The sequence below is a fragment of the Umbelopsis ramanniana genome, assembly GCF_025399195.1.
Source record: "Umbelopsis ramanniana AG unplaced genomic scaffold K450scaffold_22, whole genome shotgun sequence".
Lineage (NCBI taxonomy): Eukaryota > Fungi > Mucoromycota > Umbelopsidomycetes > Umbelopsidales > Umbelopsidaceae > Umbelopsis > Umbelopsis ramanniana.
The window spans coordinates 282,737-296,709 of NW_026252108.1; the positions used below are offsets into that span (position 1 = coordinate 282,737).

General features: G+C 43.7%; 8 protein-coding genes across 8 annotated transcripts; 5 read left to right on the top strand and 3 right to left on the bottom strand.

Moving 5' to 3' along the window:
- Positions 1-105: 105 nt before the first annotated feature.
- K450DRAFT_271212 (uncharacterized protein) lies at positions 106-1,169 on the top strand (the record flags this gene model as incomplete). The annotated part of the gene is made up of 5 exons (XM_051592996.1): positions 106-204; positions 271-432; positions 499-601; positions 673-868; positions 935-1,169. The coding sequence occupies 5 exons, from the start codon at positions 106-108 to the stop codon at positions 1,167-1,169; spliced, it is 795 nt and encodes a 264-aa protein (XP_051445371.1).
- On the bottom strand, positions 891-5,063 carry K450DRAFT_238183 (uncharacterized protein). Its single transcript, XM_051588547.1, has 4 exons — positions 4,754-5,063; positions 2,003-4,630; positions 1,790-1,897; positions 891-1,723 (listed from the first exon to the last, which is right to left on the bottom strand). Exons 1-4 carry the CDS (start codon positions 5,027-5,029, stop codon positions 1,319-1,321), a joined length of 3,417 nt encoding a protein of 1,138 aa, XP_051445372.1. The 5' UTR covers positions 5,030-5,063; the 3' UTR covers positions 891-1,318.
- A 368-nt stretch (positions 5,064-5,431) lies between these two features.
- Positions 5,432-6,298, top strand: K450DRAFT_198742 (uncharacterized protein; the record flags this gene model as incomplete). The annotated part of the gene is made up of 1 exon (XM_051584583.1): positions 5,432-6,298. One exon carries the CDS (start codon positions 5,432-5,434, stop codon positions 6,296-6,298), a length of 867 nt encoding a protein of 288 aa, XP_051445373.1.
- A 26-nt stretch (positions 6,299-6,324) lies between these two features.
- K450DRAFT_238186 (uncharacterized protein) lies at positions 6,325-7,663 on the bottom strand. Its single transcript, XM_051588548.1, has one exon. It carries the CDS (start codon positions 7,340-7,342, stop codon positions 6,431-6,433), a length of 912 nt encoding a protein of 303 aa, XP_051445374.1. The 5' UTR covers positions 7,343-7,663; the 3' UTR covers positions 6,325-6,430.
- On the top strand, positions 7,461-7,906 carry K450DRAFT_173748 (uncharacterized protein; the record flags this gene model as incomplete). Its single annotated transcript, XM_051584184.1, has 3 exons — positions 7,461-7,578; positions 7,641-7,689; positions 7,750-7,906. 3 exons carry the CDS (start codon positions 7,461-7,463, stop codon positions 7,904-7,906), a joined length of 324 nt encoding a protein of 107 aa, XP_051445375.1.
- An 832-nt stretch (positions 7,907-8,738) lies between these two features.
- Positions 8,739-10,387, bottom strand: K450DRAFT_238192 (uncharacterized protein). Its single transcript, XM_051588549.1, has 5 exons — positions 10,301-10,387; positions 9,800-10,203; positions 9,544-9,718; positions 9,201-9,475; positions 8,739-9,127 (listed from the first exon to the last, which is right to left on the bottom strand). Exons 1-5 carry the CDS (start codon positions 10,317-10,319, stop codon positions 8,984-8,986), a joined length of 1,017 nt encoding a protein of 338 aa, XP_051445376.1. The 5' UTR covers positions 10,320-10,387; the 3' UTR covers positions 8,739-8,983.
- A 650-nt stretch (positions 10,388-11,037) lies between these two features.
- Positions 11,038-11,998, top strand: K450DRAFT_238196 (uncharacterized protein). Its single transcript, XM_051588550.1, has 4 exons — positions 11,038-11,110; positions 11,218-11,446; positions 11,511-11,589; positions 11,656-11,998. The coding sequence occupies exons 2-4, from the start codon at positions 11,289-11,291 to the stop codon at positions 11,857-11,859; spliced, it is 441 nt and encodes a 146-aa protein (XP_051445377.1). The 5' UTR covers positions 11,038-11,110; positions 11,218-11,288; the 3' UTR covers positions 11,860-11,998.
- Positions 11,882-13,052, top strand: K450DRAFT_238198 (uncharacterized protein). The gene has a single exon (XM_051588551.1). The coding sequence runs from the start codon at positions 12,137-12,139 to the stop codon at positions 12,749-12,751; it is 615 nt and encodes a 204-aa protein (XP_051445378.1). The 5' UTR covers positions 11,882-12,136; the 3' UTR covers positions 12,752-13,052.
- The last annotated feature ends 921 nt before the right edge of the window (positions 13,053-13,973 follow it).

A 13,973-nucleotide genomic window follows, 5' to 3' on the forward strand; every position in this document is an offset into this window, starting at 1 on the left:
TAAACAGTCACGTAATAATCTCCTCCTTTGAAACGTTGAAGAATCGGGCCAACTCTCCGTTTCTTGTTTTCCTCACTTCACCACCCACACTTCTTCTTTCACGTTATGGCAACAGCCGCTGAGAAAAAGGTGACCCCGCCTCCAGAAAATAGCTCTATTCCTACCGCAACTGTCGAGGATGAACCTTCTCCCGCTATAGACAAGGTGAGACTTCGAGCAATAACTCAGTTTCGATTGACCCGGCTCAACTAATATGTTTCTTGCTTTTAGACTCTAAAGTGGGTATGGTTTGCCGGCCATGCAATAACTATCGTTGGTACCCTCCTCTATCTCCTCTCTGTGGTTCTCTTCCGCTCCAACAGACTGTTCTATGTGATTGCTTATTTGGGCATCATTACGTCTTACGCCGTGATTGTTTACAGAGCGTTTGGAGTAAGTGTGCTCGCCAAGCCATGCCTATGACTTCCTTACGTGATCTAAAAGTCTTCCTCGCTATAGCTTCCTAAGGAACACAAGCCATATCTGTCTCGACTCCTCCTCGATGAAAATGCTATCTATATGTTCTTGGCAATGTACTGGATCATCACCAAACCGATCGCCAGTAAGTGGATGTTATGACGAAATAGTTCCAGGAGGTTCTTATTGACGTTTTATGCTTTGTCTTAAATATAGTTACACTCGCTCCGTATGCCATCTATTCCGCCTTCCATATTGCGGAGTATGCGCGCGTGCATCTTCTCCATCATAAGCCTGAAACTCAGCGCATGCTCAAAGACCAGAACGAAAAGTACTACTCCAGAGCTATGCTGTTGGCGGCAGAAGTCGAAATCTATGGAGTGATGGCAAGGTTGATTTTAGGCGCTATAACGTAAGTCTAGGTATTCTATTGACGGGAAAAGCATCCATCCCATCTAACCAAAACACACTCCGTCAGCTTTCAATCGTCTGCGTTTTCTGTCTTGCTCTTTGCCCACTTTTTAAGACTCCGCTATCATATGAGTGAACAAACCCGTAATGTATTCGCCTCTATTAGCGACCGCCTTGACAAGCTAATCTTGCCACCACAAGCAAACAAGAAGATCCCACCAGCTGTACAAAAGGCTTACAACAAGATGAAAGTATTGTTGACCCGATATGGCGGTTCTCCAATTCGCCGAAAGACAATGTAAATAAAATCTGTTTCATGGAGAAGCCTTTTTTTCATTGGGCTTTACTCTACACTAAGTGATTATTATAGATTGTTATTTGTTTATTTGTGTTCTGATTTTACAAAGATCAACAGCTATGTTTTTTTTTTTCTTTTTACAAGTCTGTTGCGTTAGATGCTAGAAAGGTCTTGGGCTAACCAACCTGGTATTGACGGAGCCTTGTTCATTACGCCTTTAATGGCCTTCAGCCAACGATCGCGAGCCATACTGACATCACAGAGAATGTCTATGGTTGTATCATCCTTGAATGTACATCGGAACGCCAGTGGGTCGTCGCAGTACAATTGATCATCCTCTTCATCTATAATATCCTCGCTGGTGATGAAGTCGGCTAGTCTCGATGACCTCTTGCCTGCTGTTGTTTCAGGCTTGCGAGTCGCTTTAGCGATCACTTGCCGGTCAGCCGTCACTACTTTGACGGTTGTTAAATCAATGCATTCCTGCTGACTGTCATGAATATCCCTATGGATGTACAAGTGAGCCCCAATCAATCTGGCGTAGCGCTTACGCCAAGTCTAAGTAAGACAACAGTGGGTCAGTTTTGGTTCACCATAACATTAGATGATATTTGTGTATCATACCTCATCCCGCTCTGGCTTCAATACACAGATCTCACCAGATAACCAACTTGTGTTATACCATCGCTTGATGTCTAGTCCAGCCTCACACTCTTTGACAGTATTTGGGAGCTAAATGATGAAAGAATGGTTGGGTGGTAAGTTCAGCGATCATCATAACCCACTACGCATGTGCTGCCCACCCGCTAACTTTGAAAATGAGATTGAATCACTTACTCGAACGCCATCGACATGGGGAATAAAGTAGAGTTGAAGCACTAAGTTACCAACCACTACCAAGTTATCTCGCACGACATTTGCCTTTGAGCCAGCTTTGGAAATTGCACTCCAATTATTATAGCAATCAAAAGCAGCAGTATAAAGGCTGTTTCGACACAAGTGAGCAATAGATCGAAGCTGGATACGAGTTTGTCCGAAATGGCCATCATCCTTGTTGACCAGATTAAGCACTGTGTTGGATTGCTTCCGCGCTGCAGTGCTCAGTAGACGGGTCAGTTGCTTCTTAGGCTTGACATATGCATCCGACCTTGCCTGCAAGCTAAGTCGGAATTTCATGTCTGGAAACGCAGAGATGAGGCACCCTTGGTTGATATCGATCTCATTGCCAAGTTGGGTATATTGCGATTGGTATTCGTTTTTGCCATCCGTTAAAATACACCGGAGATGAAATGGTTCCTTTGGCATGATTAAGGTTGGCTCGACGTTGAATCTACAAATACGCACAAGAAGCTTTCCTCTCAGATGAGACACTTGAGGTCGCACCGAACGTAGTGATGTTTTGCCTTCGTGGTTTTTAAGCGCAGGTGGCGATTTACTTGTAGCGGAAAGAGGGACGTCGTCGTCGTCAATGAGGTAATTGCCTTGTCTGGATGTAGATCTCTCTTGTGAACGAGGGATGACTTCACTCTTGGTCTTCTCTGGTACGAGACCAATCGGCTTACGTCGAATGGATTGTGAGATAGGTAGATTGGTCAATCCGGTGCTTTTGGAAAATGTAATGCTTCCGGTATCGATGCGTAAATCACTACCGGATGGAGACGCACCAGCGCCAGATTGAACTGTGCTTTTGGTCTCTAGCGACGCTAAGCTGGGCCGGTCAGAGTCAGTGGACGCTTTCCTGGAGTATGTGCTGGTTCTAGCTACCGATATACTTCCGAAGTAATCGCGTTCTGGCTTTTGCGGTAAGGTCTTATCTAGTAAGCTATTGCTTGACTTTGGTTGGTCATCAAAAGATCTGAATGATATAACGTCGTCATCGAAATTGAGACGAGAAGATGGAAAGCTGATATCCAATATTGACGCCGTATCAGAAATGAACTGGTCGTCATCATCGTTACCGGCCGAATGAAATTTGTTGTCCTGTTGATCAACCTTAGTCATTGTAGATTCCAGCGTCATTACACCAGTGTCCCAATGGGTAGCTGTGTCTGAAACTGCAGGTTCAACATCGTGAACGATCGAGTTATTCGAGACCGCACTTGAATTACTATTGCTTCTTGGTCGCAATAGGGTGGTTTCATGATCGAAACGATCAGTCTCATCTGCGATGTCTTGTGCTGGGGTAATGACAATCCTCTGAAAAGCTGCATTGAGAGCTTCTGGGTCGTTGTCGTCTAGACCCAGTAATTTGATAGGGTATGGTACCGAGTCTCTTATATTCCTTTCGGTAATTTTGGGCTGCCGGAAATCTTCATCTTCTTCTGGTAAATCTACCATAGTGTCTTCTACCGGCTCGGTGACAGATGGTTCAACTTCCTCAGCTTCCTCTTTGGTATCGTCGTCCAAGCTATCGCTATGGGTGTGAATGTCTTCAGTGACATTATCTTCCCCAATATCGACTGCATCGTCATTCTCTTCTTGATCAGCTACAGTTTCATATTCTTCCGTAGATACATAATCTTCATTCATATCTTCCTCCTCGTTATAATACGCTTCAGGCTCCTCAGCTATAGCAGCCTCTTCGTATTCGTCTTCTTCGCCTAGATCTTCAGACATGGCGTTCGAGCTTGCTTCATAAATGTGTTGATCACCGATTTTCAAATGAACCACCTGCTCGTCATGAATAGCATCGTCTGCATCCTGGAAGTTGCTGGTGGGACTACGCTCTTCCGCATCATCCGATTCTGCTGACTGCTGTCGGAAAACACTGGTAGAGACATAAGACTTTTCCTTAAGTGCTGAAAATTTCCGTTCAGTTCCAATGGCAGGAGATGTAGAAGGTGAAACATGTTGATCAGCCGCGACAGGAGCAACATACGGTGTGGACTTTGATCGCTCGGTAACAAATCGGCTCGTGTTGACCACCTTCTTGGTCACCAACTGTTCCACTTCAGCTCTTCTTTTAGCTTGTCGTATGCGCTCTTCTCGTTGCACCTCTTCCATAGATAAGCCCTTCTTTTTCTGCTCCAGCATACCAGGTTGAATGTAATTGCTGATATCCTTCTTGGTAACAACACGCTGGTCCGACCCAGTAGCAGATGATTCTGCCAATCTCCGTAACTCAGTGAATCGATCCTTTGAAGAGTACTCAGGTATCCTGGTTTTAGCCATACGGTTGTTGCCTGTATTTTGAAGGTTTTGTTTGAAAACACTGTTGGATACCAAGGAATTTTGTCGCAATGCCTTGATGGCAGGCCGTTGTTTGATAGCTGCCTCCAAAACAGACCTAGTATTAGCTGAAGCGACGAGATTTTCAGGGGTTGCGTTGTCTCTATTTTTCAGATCAGTAGAAGCACCTCTGGCTACGATAGAAGCAGCCGTATCAGCCAAGTCCAAAGCTGCTGCAAAGTGCAAAATAGTATCTCCATGATCGTTCTGATAGTCCAGATCTGATGCCAGTGAGGTCTATCGGGAGAGGCAATTAGATAGGGGTTTTAGTATGGACTGGGGGGCGGTGTTTCCTGGCTGACGATATTTTTTCCGTTGTGTGAAGACTAGTGCTATAAAGAATATAGATATGGAACGTACCTGCAACAAGAGATCAACTAACTGTTTGCGAGCTTTAGTCAATTGCTTCTCGTTTGGAGACATGCTGGTGTTGTATGACCACATTGTCAGCAAAGTGTATTGTAGGGCTGACATCTCTGATGGGCTTCCCAGTTTCACAGGAATTTGTATATCGCTTGGGATATCCATTAAAGGCGCAGAGACTATGGTCTGATTGATGGTCAGAATGGCGGAAATACGTTTCAAATCTATGGCGATGACGGCATTTCGCCAGTCCATCAAGGTGGACGCGTCCATAATGGTAGGTGAGAGCCAGGTTTCCCCGTGGTGCCCTGACACTGGCACTTGAAAAAAAAATCCCCAAGGTTACACAATAATTTACATGAGCCAATTCGGGGGACGACTTGTCCTGGAAATTATTCCATAAAGTGGCCCAATTTGCAACCTTGTAATAAATGATGATACCACTCTCAATTGACTTCATCGTCCTCTATTTTCATCTATAATATCTCCATGTCTATTAATTCAGCCAACCGGCTATGATGCTCGTTTGTTCTTCTATTGACCTTCACTATTATGCCTTGGGTTCACTATCATCCGTTTAAAAAGCAAATCCAGCAAAAGAAAGACCAAAAAAATCAACAAGACTTAACTCTTGCCTTGATTGAAAATCTTCCGCAGCATGCCACGAGCCTTTCAATGTGGGAAGCCGTTCAAACGGGAGACTTGCAGGCAGTGAATTATCATTTGGCTACTGCCGACAATGCTCAGCGACAGTCCAACTTGATAGACGCCGACCAAGGCTACACCCTGTTACACTCTGCTATCATGAGCCAGGAAAATTCTATCAATGTGTCACGCCTTTTATTGTTTTATGGAGCTGAAGTCGACATTTACTCTGGACACAACGTTCTCCCCATACATACTGTTCCATTATATTGCCCAGATCCAGTAGAATATCTTCAGTTACTGATACACTATGGAGCTAATGTTAATGTGGCTGACGGCGATTATTGGACACCACTTCACTATGTTGTGCGATTTACGAAACAGCCTTTGGAAGCCATGCGCCTTCTCGTACGACATGGAGCAAAAGTGAACGCACAAGATTTAAATCTCAAAACACCAGTGTTCTGTTTGCTCGCTAATGGAGACTACGCAAAAGAACTGGAGTGGTTGGTCACAAACGGTGCTTCACCCTATATCAACGGATTGTTATTAGACTCCACTACTGGTATTGCGAGATCTGGCTCCCTTGTCGTGCAAGCTGCAAAATACTTCAGAGTCGCGTGCATCACTTGGTTGCTCACGCAATTTAAATGGTCAGATAATGATATTGAGCATGCCATTTATACTGCGAATACTCAGCTCTGTCGACATGGCTATCAAACTATCGATAAGGATATGCAGCAACACATGCCCATGGATAAAACGGAGGCTGCTGCTAGAGCCACTGTACAAGCTTTGAGACACTATCTAAAAAGTCGTGACATGACACCAAGTGCCACGGATAAAAGGACTCTCATAGCGAGGAAAATCAGTTTGAAGCTGTTAAACCGTGCCTAGATGTCACCAGTATGTAGTTTGCCCCGTTTAACTTTTTGGAAAATAGACTGCCAATGTTTGCTATATTTATTATGTACATTTACCAAATTTTATCTCTCCTAGTACATGCGAGGGGTGGGCAAGTTATCTATTCTAGTCATGATCCTTGGATAGCCAGTCCCGTTTTCGTTTCTCCTTCTTTTCTTGTTTTTGACGTTTAAACTTTTCCACTTCTTGTTTGGTCAATGGTCGCTTTTTGCCAGCAGGATTAGCCAGCCGTTCTCTATTGATCTGCTCCTGGTATGCATCCACATCAAAATAAAATTGCATTTGTCGTTTAGCTCGACTTTCCAAGCTCATGTAGTCGGGATTATATGTATCAGCTTCCTTCGAGCTCGTGAATTTACCAGTTCGCGAATTGAAGTGAGCAACAGAGTTGTAAGAATCCATCGCAGCTTGTGATGTAGCTTCTGAAGGGTCGAATAATTCATTATAAGACTGGAATGGCCTGGAGGTTTCAGTAGTGTTATCTAATTGTGTGCGGACTTCGGTGTCGATTTTGTTCAATACAGCATCCAATGGGTTGCTCTCGGTAGGGTAACTATCTGCATAGCCTGGGTAATAGTACCCTTGGTTTTCTTCATAATAGCCTTCCGCATTACCGTCTTCTGGTGCCTGATCCTGAGCTAGATCAGGATATGGGTTATCCCATGTGGTTTCGTTGGTGACTGTATTCCACCAGTAGTATGCCTGTGATTCTTCATCCCATGTTGGAACCCAAGATTGCTCTTCAGGTGGCTGGTCAGCCGTTTCTGCCGTTAGAACAGGTTCTTCAGCATTATTTTGAGCCTCTGCATCGTCGGATTCCTCATCCTCGCTCTCTACAGAACGAGAACCTTGCGGAATGTCGGTCGTTTCCGCTTCTTGTTTGTTCGCATCGTCAAGCTGCGAGGCTTCATTGCCATTGCTACTGTAATGCGTATCATTGTCTACGGAATCCCCAGCCTGAGGCTTTTCAAGTGCAGACTTGTTGCCTGCTATGGCCGCTGCTTTCAGATCTGCCATGCGAAATATCAATGAGAAACTGAGGGAAGAAAGGAAAGCCTGTTTCGAAAGGCGTGACCGTCAAATTGCGTGACCACCCGTTTGTCCATCTTCGTCCACTGAACGTTACTTGAAAACCATGGCAGAGCAAGAATCGGAATACGTTAAACTCATTAGCAGCGATGGCTTCGAATTCATTATTCACAGAGAAGCTGCAATGAGATCCGGTACAATGAAGAACATGCTTTCTGGAGCTGGTACTGAATTCAACACCGTTTTTGCATAAAGCATTAAACTTTTACTAATTGGTGATTGGTAGCTAATTTCACGGAATCACTGGAGAATCAAGTAACTTTCCGTGATATCAAGTATGTCTCTCTGAATGTTTGATTGTCCACATAGTGGAGACTAACCTGAATTCTTTTCAGAGCCATTGTACTAGAGACGGCATGCAGATATTTGTACTACAAATGGCAAAATGAGGGTTCAACTACAGAGATCCCTGAATTCGTGATAGAGCCAGAGCTCGCATTAGAAACCTTAATGGCTGCTGATTTCCTTGACTGTAAGTACTGTTGGCCGTGACCACCTTCAAAATTGGATTCGTCGTTAAAACCGCTCGATTTCATCCATATCCAGGCTGATACCCTTTCCCATCCCGACGCTGGGCCCGACTCTTGAATCGCGCCGTCGTTCCATTAACCCAATGCGCAACGACAAAAATAAAATGTCTTGTTTATAAATAAAAGTGGATATGCAAATGGATGATTTATTTACTACGGTATACTGAATGTTTTCACCAGACGTGGTATTCAAAAGAAGAGCGGACCAAAGGGTCACTTAATCTCTTGGTAGGATTGGGATGGAAAATACTGGATGAATCGCTATGGAACCATATTCGGTCAGCCTCATCTTGTTTCGCCAGCGAAAATTGGATGGGATCCATGCTCTCCTCCATTGTGTTACGTGGTGTTTCGTAACCTTCCAAGATATGTTGAGTTGGACTGGCGGTCGAAGTGGACCATGAAAGGTAAGCTGGAGGAAGACTGCAAGGTTCACTGAGAGCGTGAAAATTGTGCGAATACATGTTGTCATTTTGTGCTTGTTTCTCTTTTGTTCTAAAAACCATTGACAACCAGTGTCGTTTTTGAGCTGGCCGGCAGCTTTCGAAATCAGAGTTGTATATTTGGGATGAGGAGTGCTGCTGTCTGTATCTGCGCACTAATAGTGTAGCTGCTATAACGATTGAAAGTGATATGACAATTGTCACCACACAGATTATGACGGTATTGTCCATGGGGTCATCGAAAAAGGAATTGGGAAGAAAAGCTAAAGAAATGAAAAAATCACATATAAATTTTTTTATTATCAGCACTAGCCTCACTCTATGCTAATTTGGCAGGTCACCGAGCCAAATTTATTGAGTTGCGCACTTTCAAAACGATGTAAGTGCGTCTCCTTTCCGCAAGCATATTACCAGCACTCTCTCTTCTTGTGAACAATTCAATTGAAAATGTCTCCAAATCATATATATAAACCATTAGCGACAATATAGTAATAAACGTTTACCTCGAACAGAAAGAAAAATGAGAGATAAAAAAAAGTACAAACTAAAAAAAGAACCATCAAAGTGTGTAATAGCCAAGCCGATGTAAAAATCTCCTATTCAAGCCACCTCCGTATAGCTTCCTTGATATGAAATCCTCCTCCACTGCTTGGATCCTTCCGCTTGACTCGAGCAATTTCTTCACTGAGTTTATGCGATTCACTTTGCCAATTTAATCGATCAATGCTAACAGCATCAAGCTAACAGTACGTCTTTTTAGATGGCAACCCAGTTATAAAACTTTTGACTCGGTGTTCTACTAAGACTACTTACTTTGCCTGCAAGGCTGCTTTCGTCGTCTCGACCTTTTTGGTATCTTGGGTCACTTCCACCGCCTCCTCCACCGTCGAATTCCATGCTGAGCTCTTCTGTGGATGTGTGATCGTCTGGTCGTAATCGTAACCATGGTAGCCGCGGTCCAACAACTGATCGTTCATTGACTCTGAATCCAAAGATCTTGGGTTTATAAATTTGTGTTCGTCCGTCAGGTGCGAGGTCGGGATATGTGAATAATAAGAGATGTGGGAAGGTGGAACCAAAATGAGCTCCTGTAGGATTTCAAAAGTACTTGAGATGAGAACAAAAGCTGGTGGTAAGAATGGTTTAAGTCATTTACCATCAATTGTACTATGTCGGGTAGTTTGGGGTGAATAGACATCGAGACAACAAGGGCAGAAAAATCGAACTGCCTCCGTGCCAGGTTGATCTGAGCGCCCGCACGGAAGGACAGGGCATCGATAGCAATATACTCGAGGACAGTAGCCAAAGTGACCTGAGTTGTATTTCTCTGCCTGTAAAAAATGGGTACACAGAGCCTGAATTAACCAGAGAGGCGCAACGTTTTGCTTTTCAGCACAAGCTGTGGTCCTTACCATTTGCCTAAGTCCATTTCTCGACAGAATGTAGCGCTGATGGATCAACCCATAGAGCATGCCAGCATATCGTTCTAGAGCCATCACATCTGGCCTTTGAGCATTTTTGGGAACCTTTAGTGGAGTTTCCTTCCATAGACCGTCGCTGCCTTCTTCATCCGATGGGTCGAGATCATTACTCATACCATCAGAATCACTTTCCACCATCTCGTCAATATCGACATTCAATATTATATCCAGAGCCAGTTCGTAATATGGTACTATAGCAGAGAGGCCGGTCAGGTTGAATTCATCTTCAATGTAGTCCTCTGGAACCTCAGCGTACAGTTCATGGCCAGCTAGTGAGCAAAAATAGGTAATCCAGGAATCCACGGACGTGAGAGATGATTTCGTGATGGTGGAGCCTGAGAGAGGTGATTAGAAAATGAAAGCTAATGAATGTATGTTCACATTGGGAAAAGGTTGTTTCTGCGTTTAATATGTATACAAGAAAGTCCATACCGTTATCACTGTCTTCCATTCTGTAGTCCGTGCTCTGATACTAACGACAAGCTCGCGAGTTGGCTGGCGGTGTGATCTTTGCCTTTTGACTGGCGCTGTGGCTGCATTTGGTCGTGACTTGTGCAAGTATTTATTTATTTTTTAATTTTGGCAGGGAAAAAAAATGGTAAAACTCGCAAAATAGGGGCAACGCGAAACAAAGATTTCAGTAAATGGGATCGCGTCCATCTGCATTAACGCCGTCATCTACAATGAGTGATTCTGAATCTGTTGCTAACAAGGAGAATGCCGGTATAGACGCCAATGCTGAAGAGCAGAACCTTATGGTCGCGGCAGACAGTGTCAAAATGGAATCAACAGAGACCACGGTGGATTCTAAGAAAAAGCCAACCTTTGAAAAATTTGTCCACATGAAACTAAGGGCTAAACGCATAACAGAAGTGAGTACACGAACTAAGCTGAAGCTGTTTCTATCATCGTCTGCATTTCGCATGCTTACTTGATATCTGACAATCTGCCCCTCACATAACATTCATAAGGAAAATGAAGCTTTAAATCAAGATTTGGAAGTGATTTTCGCTAAAATTGCACGTATTCAGAAACGCAAGAGGTATGTTTGAAGCAATCAACATGGCATCCAGATAACATGTGACTAAATATTATTTTCTAGCGACTTGCTGGTCAAGGTTCGTGATGCAGAGGCTACGACCGATATTCAAGCTACAGAGCCTGAAGGTTGGGAGGAAGATGAAAACATCAGTGACCATAGCGATAGTTCAAGCAGTGAAGAAGACGAACCCGTTCTACCCAGTGAGTTGTTTCCTTCTGATCGGCTCCTGCTGGACAAAGCCAGCATATCTCTCATTCATGCGTATTTAACCTTTTCATCCTCTGCACTTTGCATATCATTGACTTAGTTTTCAACATACGTGCTACACCAAAACGACGACCACCCCCACCAGTCAAGAAAGGCAATCTGTCAAAGCGAATGAGAAAAGTGGTGGAGATTCCAAAGGACGAAGATGGCAAACCAATTCTTCCAATTCAAATCGGCTCGTTTCAACTCATTAGTATCGGTAAAGTGGAGTTACGCGATGGCTATTATAATGAACGTTATATATGGCCAGTGGGCTATTGTATTAAAAGGTATAAAGCGTGCCGATCAGAGGTGTGGACGTGCGAATCTTAAATATCTGACTCGTCTCTCTAGGAACTACATGAGTATGAAAAACAAGCATGAAAACACCGACTATACCTGTACTATAGAAGAGGATGGAGAGGCCCCCAAGGTAGGCAACCGCAATTCATGCCGGCATGGTTCATAGTCATTGTTTTAACCTGCAAGAGCTTATTAGTTTCGAATTGTGGCTGAGGATGATACAGATCATCCTATAGAAGCTTCCACGGCTACGGGAGCGTGGGGAAATGTCGTAAGGCAAGCTAATCGAATAAGAGGAAGGGGCCATCTAAGCTGTTCGGTGTCTGGGCCAGAGTACTTTGGATATGCTCACCCAGCCATAGCTGATTTAATCAACGAGGCCAGGACCGATAGAGAGTAACAATGGAGTTTTCAAGAAGATTCCCAAATCGGGAATAACCCAGATATGTCCTGTGAAGTCATCCCGCACTCCTCTTTCGTCCCCCCCCCAAACTCTTTTTTTCCCACTTGAAACTCCGGATCATAAATATCCACAGACCGTTTTACGAGCAAAAGATCCAATCTCTCTTCTCTTTCCATTTGTTTTCTTCTTCATCAATTTGTAGCCTGCGTTTTTCTTTAATTACATAGTTTTCTGTTCTTTCTTATCAACAAGAAAACAAACATATGCACTGTTAATGTCCAAAATGTCTCGCGAACATTTGTCCATAACCTCTTTGACATGTACGACTGATTCTCCACTCTATAAACCTCCACCAAAGCCTTCATTACATTCCGCCTCCAATGACGGTTACGGAGGATCTCCATCCATAAAATCATTTGATTCACCCACCTCGTCATCTTCCGCCGCGTCCTGCCTATCACCAACACACTATGAAGTACAAATGTCAAGGTACCCCAATTCAATGTACACATTGGACAGCGTCAGGAAAGATTTGAATCGCCAAGCGTCACCGGCAGATCCTAACAGCAGTAGCGGGAGCAGCTATGGAAATCAAAGCGGATACTCGCTCTCGCATGAACCTATGTCACTGGATGAACGAAGGAAACGTAATAAGGCAGCCAGCGCAAAATACCGAGCAAAAAAACAATCTCAAATATCACAAATGTCAAGCGAGATTTCTCTGTTAACCGAAGTCAATGTTGATTTACAAAAGCGCCTTCAACAAGTATACGATGATAATGAACGGCTTCGAGCCCAGCTAATGGTTTTGCAAAGTCAATCGGACCACCCTGCTAATGACAAGGAAATGAAGCGAAGCAGGGACAGCGATCATATGCCTATTTACTGAGCATGCCCAGATCGATAATAATACATCAAGTTGGATCGATTCTAGCCATAAGAAAGGAGTCATGCTAAGCAAAACATACACCCGAAGTATGGAAAAGCTTACGTGTTCGTCATCTGTCACTTCATCTTCTGCCATTCCACCCCGGCGGTGGGGAAGATGGTGAAAAACGAACGATTTCAACTGCAATCAATCAAATGTATATACTGAATGTCTATATGACCTTTTTAATTTTCTTTGACCTGATTCTCCCAGATTTACATTTATTTCTTAATGCCTCAGCAATCACACAGTAAAATTAAAAGAATGCCTTGATCACGGTGAACCACTCTATCTTGATGGACTGACCCCCCGGACCTTGTCCCTGAAGCTTTGATGTTTACTATATCGGGTTAAATTCGTCATTGGATGACGTATTTAATTTCTATATTAGGTAATTGAAGTAAAGCATCAACGGCTGTGTTGAGGTTCTCCCAGGAGGACCATACGTTATTACGTGTGTGGGGCCGCTATTTGTTATCGAAAAGAAAGCATGCTGTCTACCCGAATATATTAAACTCTCAATGTTACACGTGGTTCAATAGATGCAAAGTTAAATCATTTGCCTGAAACGATATCAAGTATCTTCGTGGCAGTAACGATGAGAATTTTTCGAAGCACCGACTCAAAAATGACGGTAACTACAAGTCCACGCCTTCGATTCACGCTGTGTTCTCCGCCTTCAGTCTGTATACCTTGGTTTTCTGGCATATCAAGTGATTATATAATCTACTACATTGTAACTTGGCTAGAGGGTGGTCCATGGGTGTTCGAGGACGCTCTAGCCCAACAGAGATCGGCGGGGTCTGTTATTATGCACAACTCCTTTTCGTGATACTTAATGGAGGTATGAGTGCCTTTGAGCACGGTCGAAATGGAATATTCTATACGTAGATTTGAGAGCAATACTTTATTCCAGAACTTTATCTACGTCATTCGTAAATGGTTAATTGCCCCCATCGCCCCCATACAACTGTGAATTCTAAAAGCGAAATGGGTAAAGATCATCCGACAGCGCGCAAGGTGGTGAAAATCAGCGGAGTCACGAATTGGAAAAGATTCGGTAATCCATAGCCAAAAAAAAAGGATTGTAGTCCGCAGCTTTACTCATCCCTTCAAGACAGTCAAGCGAATCAGAGGAGTTTAAGCACCGTACATCATCGGCGCATTACGATACAAATACTAG